The sequence below is a fragment of the Sceloporus occidentalis genome, unplaced genomic scaffold (genome assembly GCF_023333645.1).
Source record: "Sceloporus occidentalis isolate IW3139 unplaced genomic scaffold, rSceOcc1.0.p SCAF_37, whole genome shotgun sequence".
Lineage (NCBI taxonomy): Eukaryota > Metazoa > Chordata > Lepidosauria > Squamata > Phrynosomatidae > Sceloporus > Sceloporus occidentalis.
Window position 1 is genome coordinate 4,977,076 of NW_028317017.1, and position 14,971 is coordinate 4,992,046.

General features: G+C 39.0%; 1 protein-coding gene across 1 annotated transcript in view; it reads right to left on the bottom strand.

The window, feature by feature from the left end:
* The window catches only part of LOC149297762 (tight junction protein 1-like), a 147,017-nt gene that overhangs the window by 16,091 nt on the left and 115,955 nt on the right, over nt 1-14,971 (bottom strand). Inside the window, exons 4-12 of the mRNA XM_089488349.1 lie at nt 14,044-14,168; nt 11,490-11,592; nt 10,479-10,755; nt 9,210-9,313; nt 8,498-8,666; nt 8,015-8,162; nt 3,243-3,385; nt 2,667-2,772; nt 2,155-2,305 (exon numbers count right to left, since the gene is read on the bottom strand). Coding sequence (XP_089344475.1) covers nt 2,155-2,305; nt 2,667-2,772; nt 3,243-3,385; nt 8,015-8,162; nt 8,498-8,666; nt 9,210-9,313; nt 10,479-10,755; nt 11,490-11,592; nt 14,044-14,168 — 1,326 coding nt within the window. The remainder of the gene's footprint in view (nt 1-2,154; nt 2,306-2,666; nt 2,773-3,242; nt 3,386-8,014; nt 8,163-8,497; nt 8,667-9,209; nt 9,314-10,478; nt 10,756-11,489; nt 11,593-14,043; nt 14,169-14,971) is intronic.

Sequence of the window (14,971 nt, forward strand, 5' to 3'; positions counted from 1 at the left end):
TTTGTCGAATATTAAAATTAGTTTGATGATCTGAAACATTTACGTGTGACATATACGGAAAAATAGAAACCAAGGGGAAAATACTTTTGTACAGCATTGTATTATCGCTGGCTGAGTAAGACGTCTTAACCCCAACATGACAAGAATGTAGGTGTGCGTGGACTATGTAAATCCACTGTGACTGACAAGCATCCATACAGACCTCACTGGTTGTGGGCGACTCCAGTTTGCTGCAGGCTGTACATGAGCTGTAGCTTAGCTTGTGCTGTGCCACCACCCAGTTCGCCCATCTTTAATATTAATGTTTGTGCTGAATGAACCATAATTATAAGTAGGCAATAGCAATTTTCTATGGGATAACAATATAATCTTTTTAGGGCTGCAACTAACGATTATTTTAATAATCGACGATTATTCTTTCGATTAATCGGATTTAAAAAAAGGAATTTTTTAAAATATAAAATAATGTAATAAAAAACGTACAATTTACACTTTCATCTCTTTATTGCAATGGCCTCTCTCTCTCTCTCTCTCTCTATTCACCTTCTTATTTTACTGACATAATAATAAAAGCTACAAGAACCCAAACACAGTGTTTCTCAAGCTAGGTTTTAATACAAAGTTATTAGTAAATATTAATTCATAGGTTAACTATTTTTCATATTTAATAAAAACTGAGAAAAAACCTTGTTTATATTTTCTTTTATTTACCAAACTGCCCCCAGTTATGCACATCTGACCCCCAGCTTGCCACTCTGCCCCCATATATGCCAAATTCCACTGTGCCCCCTGATATGCCACTGTGCCCCCGATATGCCTTATACTCCTTATATGCAACAGACCCGATATATTTTTTAACCCCAGATATGTTTTATGCCCCCCTGATATGCCTAATATCGATATGCATTATACCCCCTATATGCCCTGAAATTCATAATACCCCCCCATACATCTGCCTCTGCCTCCTCCCCCCTCCCATACTCCACTCTGCCTCCTGTCAGCAACGGAGGTTCACAAGACACCAGGGAGCCGGGTAGAGAGGCAGAGTGGTGTATGGGAGGGTGGCTCCCATACACCCCTCTGACTCCTCCCCCCTCCCATACACCACTCTGCCTCTCTCCCGACTCCCTGGTGCTTTGTGAACCTCCGTTGCTGACAGGCACTTTCACTGCAGCTTCATAGAAGCCTCAGCGTAAGTGAAGGTGAGTAACGGAGGCTGTCTGTGCAATGCAGACCCCCACCGGCTGACAGAGGGGATGATCCTCTGCAGGAGACCTCGATTCTATGTCAGCCGGTGGGGGTCTGCGCGATGCGCACAGACAGCCTCCGTTACTGCCCTTCACTTACGCTGAGGCTTCTATGAAGCTGCAGTGAAAGTGCCTATCAGCAACGGAGGTTCACAAAGCACCAGGGAGTCAGGAGAGAGGCAGAGTGATGTATGGGGGGGGGAGCCAGAGGGGTGTATGAAGTGGAGGGGAGAGGCGGAAGTTGTATGTGCGCATCGCACGGACAGCCACCGGCCGACAGTGAGGGGAATCCAGGTCCCCCGCAGCGTTGCGGGGGGGATCTGGATTCTAGTGTTATAATCCGATCTCTGTTTGAGGTTGGATTATATAAGGAGAGGAGTTTTTCAGAGCATTTGCTCAGAAAAAAACCCCTCTTTTTATAAATCGATAAAAATAGATTCGACTAATCGATAATGAAAATCGTTGACAACGATTTTCATTAGATTATTATCGATTTTATCGATTAGTTGTTTCAGCCCTACTTTTGAGATTTCTTTGGTATTGAAAGGCTCTTGCGAAGTCTGCAGCAGAGTCAACAGCACCTAGTTTTTTTTGTAATCATTCAGTCAGTTTTGATGCATCATCAAAACTATTAAAGCTGTAATAAACACAGGATGGCACTGACAAAAGCATCTTTAACGTCATTAGATCTACATCATTCTAACTTGTGTACTTTTGCTTATAATCCACATCAGACCATTATCTCTGCAACCTGGAAGCTCTTTATTCTTCTTGCTGAATATTCTGGTTGCCAACATTTGATTTATGGAAGCATTTAGTTTATGAACGAAATGTATTGCTAATCAGCATAGAGGAAAGTTCCGCTTATTCAACCTCAACATCTATTCCTAAGAAGGTTGTCGCTTACTCGAAGAATTTGATCTCCTTCTTCTAAGCCTTCTTTAGCTGCAGGACTGTCCTCCAGAACGCCGGCCACAAAAATCCCAACATCATTACCACCTGCGAGACGTAACCCAACACTGTCTCCCTTCCTGAACTTCACAAGTTTCATACTCGGCCTAAAACGGAAAAGACATTGAAAAAACAATGCAGCATAAGAAAAATCAACTAACCCATATATAAAATTAGACAGAATATCAATACTCTCAAGCAAGTTTAGAACCATAATTGGCAAGTACCACAAAGAACACAATGGCTCTGTACTAATGTTTAGAAGACAATGTCTTACCCCCTTCCATAGACAACAATCTACCCCAGAAACAAGTCTTCTGCAGGCAAAAAGCCCCTTACATTTGAACCAAATAGTTTGGATAGATTAGCAAGTGTGACACTGTACTTCTCTGTAATTTTATTAACTACCATGTGATCCTTTATGACACAAACATTTACTCCACTTGTACAAGCTCCCATGTAAATTACCTCAACATTCCATCTTCATGTGTAGAATTGTGAAACGGCCCATCAGAGGGACTGACCGGCAAGTCTACATCTGGCTGCCCAGGCTGAGCATACACTGGTTTTGGTTCTGAGAAAGAGATAAGAAAAAAAAGTTACTACAAAAAAACCACACTTGCAAAACGAAGGAAAAATGTATATGTACTAAAATACTGTTAAACTTTAAAAAGCAGACCTTTTCTTGTCATTTCAATCCTAAACCTGGATCTTAAACTCTGAGATTGCAAAATCTCCATTCATCATCAGGAAGCAAAACATTAAGCGGACACATCAGAATCACTACAGCCTTATCGGGGCATAACTAAAGATTTGTATTTACAAATATCTCGTTGTAGACCCACAAGCCATGACCAAGTGGATCAAGCTAACAGCAGTTGACAACCAACAAGTCACCGCAAGTTCTTTCACATGCTATTAAAATGGCGCTAAACCCTCACGATTTATAAAAGGTAAAACCTCATACCCATTAACCTGCAAACAATATAAATCAGTAAACAGTGACTTTCCATTACTAAACAACAGATATTGATAAGCGAATACCTGGAAGAGGTGGTGTTTGTTTATCTGTTTTGTCCACTAATGGCTCCTCTGTGGTCCTGTTAAGTGGTAAGCTATTTGCATTTTTAACTGGTGTAGACATGGTTCCAGTCTTTGCTATTCGTTCATCCTCTCTGCTTCGGGTACTGTAGGAGAAATGAAACGAAATGGAAAAAATACGTTTCATTGCTTTAAAACATTTAAAACAAAGCTCTTATATACAGATCAGATTGGTCTGTGGATTGGTTTAAACAAGTTGGGAGGGGAGGCTGGATGTTTACAATATCAGATATCCAAATCAATGAATTGCACCTAATCAAAAGCCTTAGAGCTTTCAAAACTTTCAAAGTATGGACTCCCTCTGCCAATATTGCAGAGGAAATCCAGTCTCCAAAAAGGCGGTGTAGAATAACATGTCACCGCACAAATTATAAAGTTGAAACATAGAACTTGTCGCCAGAGAACCATTTGGCCCATCTAGTCTGTCCATTGTGTCTGATGTAAAGACTCCGATCCTTAATCAGTCCTTGCTCTGGTCTTAGATTCATGCTTTATGTCTATCCCATGCATGCTGAAATTCCCTCGATGGATTAGCCTCTACCAGTTGTGAGGTTGTTCCATTTACCAGCCCATAAGTACAATAAAAGTTTTACACATGAACATCTGACCCTCCAGCTTAAGACCATGGCACCTTGTTATAACATTGCTCTTCTGAAATAAACGTCCCTCCTGCACATTTCTAAATACCTTTCGGCATTTAAACGTTTCCATCGTATCCCAGTCTCTCTCTGCTCCCCTCCAAGTTATATATACACCTAGTTCCCCCCAAGTCTTTTTTTTTATCTTGCAAACGGTTAATCATTTATAGTATCTCTCCTCTGAACTTGTCAATTTTCTGGAGATGGAATCTCAGAACATTATCCAATACTCTAGGTAAGGCCTGACCAGAAAGGCCTGTGAAGTGGCAGAACCACCTCTCTTCCTGCTACGAATGCCTCTAGCCATACAACGCACCACCCTGCTTCCTTTGTGTGATGCTTTACTGCATTACCTATTTAACTTTAAAACCTCAGAAATAAATTACTCCCAAGTCCCCTCTTCTGTTGTCACCGACAGAACAGTACCCTAACGCCTTGGGATTTTTACGTCCGAAGTGCATTATCTTACATTTATCAATAGATGCCACACTCTCAACCATTCTTCCAACTTAAACTTCTTGCCATGCGGCTTGTTCCGCCAGGAACGCCTACCCTGTTGCACATCTATGTATCACCTTCAAAAAGACATACCTTAAGATGTTTTGTAATATTGCCAATATTACAAGATATGGATCCCAATACAGATCCTTGAGGTTCTTCACTAGTAACAAGATATTCCTCTGAATATGCACCATTAACTGCAGCCTTCTGTCTCTTGTCACTCAACCATTACCTCATCCTTTTAACTATGTTATCAGCCAAACCCTACAATTTATTGATGAGTCTTCTAGGAGGCTGTCGTCTATGCGGTTATTTCTGGAGTCTTTCCCCTGCTCAAGCATCACACCGAGTATTATTTTTTTTTATTTATTTTTTTTTATGGGCAATAACGAAGTTTTGATTTATATATTTTTTATTTGTGTTGGTCCAAGTTATTAAAAATAAACTTGTGCCTTTATACTTGCCTCCCTTGCAGGAAGAGCGCATACTTAGCCGAGCTAACTTTTTTCTTTCTAAACAGAGGTACAGAGCAAACTGCTCTCTCCTTTTAAAAACTGAGCTTTTTCATCCCCAATAAAATGCTGCTGCCAATCAAGGATATTCTGTTATACACCAACACGTTTCAGCTCTTGGTTACATATGACAAAAATCTATGCAGATGACGGCAGCTATGGAACGCTACGCTCTGATCTCCTGTGAATGAATGTCAAATCCAAGAACAAGTGATGACTTAGCTTCTGTAGTTCTGGAAGGAAACAGACATAATCATAACACATACTGAGCTAGTTTTTAAAAGTGTAGAAGAGGGGAAAAAAAGCCAAGCCCGAGAAAATCACAGACGTAACTGTGACAAAGCTGTCAATGAGCTGCATGAATCGGCTTTCATTATACTGGTCATGTTTGGTGTGCCATAATTCTGGAAAGACAGCTTGTAAGCTTGTTGTCCTTTATTACCAATAATTACAGGAAACGTGTTCCCGAAAAGATAACATTTTTTTCTCGTAAGTCATTCAATAGAGAACAAGCCTGTGCGGAAAGATAAAGCAGGCAAATTTTAAACATGGGTGGAACACTTTGTTTGATACAATAGGCTGGCACATGCAGAGCCGCGCTACCTGTACATTATGCGACACAGTCACACACACACACATATATATATAATCACACTGTAGTCCTTAATTTGCTGGACACTAAGAAATATACCACATTAGGACATCCAGTAACCGCTACCACGCACAGTTCAGGAACCACCTGACGGAAGGCTTTGTGTTCAACTCAAACACGAAGTAATTTCTACTCGTATGGTTTGAAAGGGGCAGGAGAGGACATCATATAACCTAACAAACTGTTATTTGACTGCGTGACGTATTACATAAACTGACCAAGTTCAGTATGAAAACGCATGGGTTTCCAGATATATCCGTTAGCTTGTCGCACCCGCACGGTAAAATGCGTACACGTTATTTGCTAGGCTGTGAATTCTAACAGCTTCAGAATGAACTTGCAGAAGCTGGGAAAAACCCCACAATTTTTCACAAAAAACAGTCAAACAAAAACAGTTTGAATGATATTATGGGTACCACAGAAAAGCCCAAAAATAGTAGGATGTATTTAGTGATGAAAATTCAGTGGCAAACGGTAAATGGCGTTCTATCACCTCCTGAATGTGTAGGAATTATGTGGGACTAAGCCAGCAATCTTTCTTTGTTTCTAGGTGACAACTTGTGCAAAATGATAGCTTTTCCCATGAGTCACCCAAGGTGTTATTGCAGTTCGTATATATGTTCTGACAGTGTGCTTACAACTCCAACATCTGCGATATGTCAGGGAGACCGGTGCAAGCCCAACACTTTTACACGAGCCCTTCGGAGAAGGAATACAAGCCAGGTTCACAGAACACAGGTTTCTTGGATGGTAAACCGTTCCAATATAAGAGGTTGGGTCCCAATAAAATTATTTATCCACAGATCTGGAACACACCCTTGTAGATATGTAGTCCTATGATACTTGCATGGCATTCCCAACTCCAACAAACAAAAAAATGGTTTGTGTAAAAAAAGCTAATAAAGTCCCCTATGCCTCCTTAAAAAGCTCTATAAAAATGCAGTACGTAAAAATAAAAAGGTCGGAAACAGCTTCCTAATAATTGCTACTCTCGAGTGTAGGAGTCAGACCCTTTGCATATTCCATAGGATAAAATAATTAACTTTAAAGCGCTGTTAAGGTATGTCCACACCGTGGTGTTTATAGACTGGAAAAAGCCAGGAATCATTTGTCCTATCCCACATAACTTGGTATGCAATGACGAAATAACTGTTCCAGATACTGACAGAACATAGTGGAGGTTTCTGTACAGGATGTAATTTGAGCCAGACAAACTTCAAAAAGTATCATGCGGAGAGCCATTAAGATGCTTGTGTATTTACCATTAGAAATAAGGGATACTGAACACGAACGAAGAGAATGGAGAAAACTAGTTAATACAACACTTTCATGATGTGTGAGAACGTGTCTTGACTATTCGTAACAAATATGTGAATATGTAAAATTAAAAAAAAAATTAAAATTTCTTGGCTATATTAATTTCAAGAAATGGAGATAAATGTAAAGATACATATTAGATACATACTATATATATCTCCACATACACACATATATGATTGAGTGCTTCAAATTTTCCAATTATTGGCGGATATATATATTATATACACTACACAAGACAAATAGATGTCGTGTCCCGGGGATAGCACTAATCTTATTTTGATGGAATAAAGTCAGATCATGTGAAACATCACAAGCTACTACCACGCGGCAAAGTTAATGCATTGAACACCATATAATAACTGATTTATCATTAGTCATAATCAGCGGAAGCAGCACATTTAGGATAAGGGTGTTATTAACCATTGAACAATCTGCTTACAAGCCTCCCCCCACACACACACAAAAAATTGTATTTGTAAGAGCCCCAGGGATGTCCCAAAGTGTCCATACTACAGGGATTAAGGTTTTAGACAGTTTAGGCTTAATAAGCGTTTGGCGATCTATGTGTCAGTGAAGACATGCAGCAGAATTTACGAGACTTATTGGTGAGGCGGTTGTACATCATGCCTCCTGGGGATTATGTATTGTGTTACTACATATTTCAAAGTATAGTCCAAGCAAGGCCCATGGTGTCCTTCCATGTAAAGACACATTCTGTGTTTCCCAAACCGGAGGTGAAAGTAATGGTGGCTTTCCTACAACACAGGTTACAACAACAGAAGCGACAAGCATCCATGAAGAACTTTCAACTTCTGACAATTTGTTTAAGCACTATAAAATACATAAAAATTGGAAATATGTCCAGTAAAAAAGGTGGGCCAGATTTGGAAATAAGGCCTAAAATAATAAATGGCCATTCACAAGAAACCAAATAGCCTTAAAAAAATAAAACTAATAATAATCAGTCTACCCCTCAACAGACAACATTTCACAATCTAGCCAACGTGAACAGCTTTAATTATCCACAGATTGGTTGTTATTTACACGAACAAATAAATGAAATAAAACTTCAGCACAAATGTAATCAATCACCTGCTGTTGCTGTGCTGCTGTGGAGAATGTCTGGAATGGTCTGAAGGCTCTGATCTCTGGTCAGGAGACCTTGAACGGCTGTGCCGAGGAGGCCTGTCATGTGAACGGTTGGAATGATCCGATGCCAGCGACTGAATTTCTGAGATGTCTGTTAAATATTTTGAATGAAAACAGTTGCAGTAAATTTGAAAAATGTACTAAAGCGCTAAATTGAATGGCATTTGATATAATACATTGTATTTTGTTAGATTCTTGGTTCTGCAAGGCTACTGCTAACTTGTCCTAATATTCCAGATAGTTGGTGCTCTAGCATGGCTATAACAATGAGAACCCGGAGCATGTCCCTGAAGAGGCACAAATACCTAAACATGTTAGCTAATCATATGTATTTGGGTAAACTATCTACATGTAAACATAGCCACACTGGTTATAACCACAACTCTCCTGCCAACTCCCACTTTAGTGACTGAACGTCCAGCTTACCGTCTCTCTCTGAGGCATTTGCAGAATGAAGGCTGTCATCCAGATCTGGGACATTAAGCAGAGTTGCCCTTTCATCTCTTTGAACCACCATTTTTAATTTGCCCTTTGACCTTTCTATCAATGTTTTTGCATCAGTTAAAGACATATTTTCAGTGACTGTGCCATTAATCTGCAACAGAATAATTAAAGGATTACAGTCTATTCATAAAACTTTTACTGCTTCTAAAAGTAAATTACTTCTAAATGACACCAAGTGAGCACAGAGCAGAGGCTTTATTTTCTCTCATCTGGTGTGTAGGACACAAGCAACCATACATTCAATCACACATTCCTAGATAGCGATTTATCATTTTCAAAGTAAAATGTACCAACTACAAGCGGAAGTTTGAAAGAGAATAGGCACAGCATTTTTTTCTGGAGAACTAGCTGCTTAAAGGAGTCTAATGTCCCATAAAGTCATTGATAAAGGTTCTATTTGTCCAAGAAGTTTTGACATGTAAAGTCTGCTACCATTACGGATCATCATGATTAGAAATGCTACACTGAAGGCACTGATAGATCTGCAAGATAAAAAGGTAGAACCCAAAATACAAGTACATGTTATAGAAATTTAGGCCACCCCATACATCATCCTCAAAGAATAAGCATAATGTGTTTGAGTACATGGCCTAATTAGTCATTATGAACAGACCACCATAAGCCTAACCCTTACCTTGAGCACAACATCTCCTTCCTGAATATTTCCATCCCTTGCCGCCAGGCTATCTTGGGATATTTCTTTTACAAAAATATGGCTAGCCAATCTTAATCCGTATTCTGTAATTTATAGATAGAAAAACGGTCAGTTGCACATCAACCTGCTAGGGAAAGCAGTACTTTCAACATCTTCAATAATGCAGCTTCCCATCAAATGCTTTTTAAATGACCAGGTTGCACCTGAATTAGCACATTCAACAAGTAATCATTACATCAACACAGCTAGTTAAAATTCTAGTTTAACCTAGCTTTTCGGCACATTTTTAGAATAGAAAGTTTTCTAAAAAAAAAAAAAACCCCTTGGACAGGTCACAGAAAGAAAAAAGACAAATATTCTTCCTCCGGAACGCTAATGCCTGCCCTTGAGGGGAGCGATGCCAGCAAATATTCAGAGTTTAACAACCTTGCTTCAGGTTCAGCTTACATTGGACTCGCTGGGTTGTGAAGCGGAAAACGGTCCAGACAAGCTTTATCCCTAGAGGTCCATCTAATTGGCTCTAAAGTCAGAATTGTATCACACACAGAATGGACTCTATGATGAACGTTAGGCATAAAGTAGGTGGCAGTTTCCATATTCGTTTCCAGGCCTGTAGGGTGGGCCGACTCTTTAATGATGAGGCTAAGCTCTGTGGCTAAGGCATGTTGTCGGCTTTATATCCCTTACATAATGTAATTACAGTGATCATAGATTTAAATTAAATGCTAGCAATGGAAAAAAGGGAATAAAGTGTGTTGATTAAGTGTGTCTTAGGTCAGTTAGTTGGGTAGGAATTTGGAGGCTTGTCATATAACACTGAAGCTTTAAAGTTACAGTTTAACCCCCTTGACACCCCAAATTGCATTTGTAGAACTGATAAACAATACCATGCATTGGTACATGAATGCAACACTGTACACATTATAAACTTCCTGCACTGTCCAAATAAGATGAGGATTACTGGAGCAGGAAAAACTACTCTTATTTCTGCCCTGCATCTGAAGAGCTATACATATCCTGTATTGTAGCACTTCACATGAGCTGGTTAGCTACATGTATGCAGATCCCGGAAAAAGTGTTCGATGTGGTCAACCTACCATAGCGTGATCACACTTTTGCTGCTGCATTTGGGTGTACAGCCTTCTTATCGACTCCTCATCAACCTCATTTGCATTAAAAGCAAGACTCAGACTTGTGTTAAAGTCTCCGTGTGAAAAAGCAATTTAAAACATGCCACAAGCTATGTACCTTCATTTTTTCTAGATTTCACCAAGGTCACTTTGGTAGGTTTTGGAGGTTGACTGGAAGCAACGGATCTTCTATCTGATCTGGGTGATAAACTCCGGTCTCTGCTCACACTTCTGTCTCTCACCCAGCTCTTTTCACTTCTTCTGCTGGCACTGGGACCACTGAGGGCACTATGATCAGGCACATCCTCCTCGTAACTGTCCTCCTCATTCTCGGAAACCGGATCTGGGTCAGGACGAGATACTGGAAGCTGCACTTTTTTCTTCCGCCGGATTGTCTGTATTAGGATAATAAGGAATACCATTACATAAGTTATGGTGGGTAAAGGTGATAGAAAACCCTTCCACTAAAATTAAGGTGGTAGTAGAAGCATTATTAAACACTCATCTACAGACACCAGACAAGCCAGAAGGCTTGTTTTAGGATAATAAGGGCAACCACACCTTATTTCAAAGATTTGTTACAGTCTAAATCCAGACCTTCAAGAAATAACTACAAAACAATGAACATGGTTCATCCTTATATCGGAGTGTGAGCCCTTCCTATTGTAGTATATAGTACAGTAGACATGTTAGCACCTTTTCACTGGTTGTTGACGTGAAGAACATGTCGGGAGCAGGACGGCAAGGTAAGTCCTGGGGATACTTACTGGGTCAGGCATAGGATCGCCCGATGTATAAATAAATCACAGATTATGAAGGCTCAACCCTAGTATGCTTCTTCCCCATGAACAGTTTAGATAACCCTGCTGTTATCAAGTGTGGCTTCCAGTAAGTCACCTCACTGGTTGAACTATGCATTATGCAGGGCCAGCCCTTCATAATGAATAGTGAAATAAGCATTGAAATCACAACTGCCAACCAACACCTCTACAGAATAAACACTAAAACATCTGAAATGGCAAACATCCTAAAAACTCCAATGGATGCTCTGGACTGTATCGTGAGAAGTTTGTCAGGTAAATACATATTTGTTACAAAAGCAATAGGAAAACAAAACCCATTAACTTACAATTTTGGCATTTTTTCCACTTTTTCTTAACTGCTGGACTGCAAAAGCATGCTCAACGTTATCCATTGAAACCCCATTGACCATTGCAACACGGTCATTTTCCCTGGGGAGAAAAAGGTTACATTTTCTTAGTTATTTGCCCCCCAAAATTTATATATTTAGAATGTAAAATCATTTCACCAGATAATAAAACAAAGAGGCTGCACAAAGCACAAGCAAACAAATGTGTAACAGGCATAGCAACCAGAGAGTTCAAAGAAGCTGGTTGTGTAACAAGTTTACAGTTAAGAAAACAGGTATTTAAAAAATAAATAAATACAAAACGTGTTTTTGAAACATTCTCAAAAATATATTTTCTAATAGTTATTCATTACAATCAGCACCAAAACCCCTTACCACTTTACTAGGTCATTTAGGGGCACAGCCTAGTTTTAGGAGCCACAAACGGGACAAAGTAAGAAATCGTAATGAAACAGACAACATCTTGGGTGCCTGGCTGGACAAATCCCAGTCGGCAGATAAAAAGGCCCCATGTAATAAAAATGCATGAAGCATTTTGGATTGCTCTCTATGGATATACTAATAGGAAAGAAATATAAAAGCAGCATTTGTTCATCCCGGCGTAAGTCTTAATACGTAAAATGTAATTTCCTCGGGAACTGCTACTTACAAGAAGAACCTGAAAGGGGTAGTAACATCATTGTGGCAAACCGTGTTTATATGCACAGGTGTGCTTTTGGCCATCGCTCTGTTGGAATTCATCATGTATACTGTGAAGCCTTGTTTTGGAACATTTACACAGTAGGCACACACAAACACAAAGCCTTACAGAGCCGGTTTTCCTGTATACTGGACCCTGATCGCTGCTGACTTTATTAATGTAATCTCATTTATACCGTTAATGCATTAAGTAATATTTACTTATATTGCGGTCTTTCGATTCCGAGATACTACTGGGAGCAGATGTGACCTAGGAAGGAAGGAAGGATCTACTACCCTCATGGATAATCATCTTGTGCTGTGGAAAAAGCGCAGCATATCGCTCTTAAACGCACGAGTTCCAATTTTACACACGTCACGTTTTTATATTGAAGAATATTGTATTTCTTCTATGTTTACTTTGAATTTATTTTACTGTGTGGTGTAAAACTTTTATTTTTTTATACAAAACCTGTATCTAAAGTTTGTATACAACTTTAATTTTTTTTATCCACAATACACTTAACACCCAAGATCTTACAGTAGAAGTGTAGAATTACTTATGAGGGGTAATACAAATGCAAGTAACAGAAATTCTACGTGTAAGGCCCTTTTTTTTTTTTTTTTTTAAAGAAAAGTTAGCAGCTATTTAAAGCCTATAAACAAAAGAAATATTCATAAACTTTAGTTAAAAATACATAATCAAGTGTGTTGTACAACCCACAAAACCTCCTTGGAGTTTCAGAAAAAGGCGTTAATGTGGAGTTCATACATTTTCATCAAGCCATGCTAATGTAGTTAAAATAAAACCAAGTGTGAAAGGAATATGCATGAATTCTACCAATAACACCTCCTTTTAAGCGTTAGATACTTTCGTTTTTTTTCAATTATTTAAAGGGATTTTGACGATTCTTCCTTTATATATCTAACCATAAAAACCCTTCTTGTACAAGTAATCTTGTGGTTGGGATGGTGGGTGAAAGTCTTGTGTAGATTTAGACTGAGTGGAACAAAGCCATCTAGCAGTTTATCAAAGAAAAGTTTGCTTTGTTTCTTATTTTCGCATTAAACCCAAACTCAAGTTGCTGAACTCTGCTTACTTCTTTACTTGCACAAATTGAAGTAGAAAATGTATTCTGTGAAACATGTTACAGGGTAGTTGGCACCTTTTCCGTTTGCATTTTAAACAGAGATGACCCCATTACTGTATGGACCCAAAAAACTACTGGCATTTATGGGGTTAAGGGTGAGAGATTATGGCTTAGTTGACATTAATGGCAGACTCACAGTTGACTCATCAGTTTCCCCACAGCTTTTGTAAAAAAAACAAAAAAAACTCATTTTGTGATGTACAAATGAAGACACCTATAAAGCAAGATAATCTTGTTTAATCCCCGATGCAATGGCAGCCTGGCGATTTGTTCTTCCCGTCATCGTGCACGAGAATAAAGTCAAAGGACATGCAAGCCTTAAAACCAGCAGCGCAGATGAGCTGTATTCATACACACATTATAAACCCCATGCACGGTATATCCACGTACATAATATTTTCTAAATACTCATCTATGGTCTCATTACTGTACAGAGAATGCAGAATATACAGCTGTAAAGCGTTTATAGAGGCGCCTACACACAGTAACTCAGTACTCACTTGTCTTAGAACTTTTCCTAGGCAGTATGACTGCGTTTTAAAAGTGGCACAGGGTGGTAAATCCACATTTTTTATCACAGCCACGTAACTAAATGCCCCGTCCTTAAATTGGCTTGTCTTTCCAAACTCACAGACGGTAGACCAAAAAGGCGAATAACAATGCAAATATGTCTTGCAGGGTTTGTGAAATAAGGAACTACTTACTGCAGCAGGCCTTCGGCTGGGCCGCCTTTTAGAACATCTGAGATCACAATAGAGGTTTCTCCGCTTTGAAAATGTGGATTATCTCTTCCTCCAGATATTGCAATCCCAAATCCAAATCCTGGGGCCTACCGACGAAAAGAAAAACATTATATACTGTATTTTATGTATACACATATATACAATATAAGACAGGGATCAACTATATGGCAGACCTGTGCATACAAATTCTCGCTTTTTTATTTAAAATATTTTAATGTATTTAAAACTACCAAAGAATACGTTGAATAACGTTCAATAAAGTCAAATATTTACATAAAATAGTAAGCACTGCCACGCAGCCCGATCCATCACATTTACAGAAAGATCAGAATACAGTAATGTATCATTACGATTCAAATGTATTTACAAAGAACACTAGATGCCAAGGATCGTCAATAGTGCCCTCTGCGTGTGCTCCTGGAAACATTTTATAAAAGTATAGAGAAGCAGGACAGGTACCTTCTCTCGTAATTATATATTCGATAAATTAATATATATTTTATGTATTATCTGTTACAACTTTGAAACTACCTCTGTCTAGGAGGAAGCATTGCAAGACAGATGACTTAAATCACCCCTTCTTGCCATCATCCACACTAGTTTATATTTCGGAAATTGTACGTCTCCTTCACAAGTCAAAGTTTAGAATGTAAAGCTATATTATCTATACAGTTATTCAAGGAAAAGGTTTCCTTTTCAAATGCACAACTGATGGGGCACTTTATCAGCTCCGATGTTATCTAAATGGAATTGTTTAATGCTTGGGTTGATTATGTCCTTTTTTGATTTCTGATGTTAGAGAAGATAGCAATCTAACCATTATTTGTCTAAATGCGAAGGCACGAGTATCCATAGATCAGCAGTGTGACTATGATAGCTCTTTTTATGT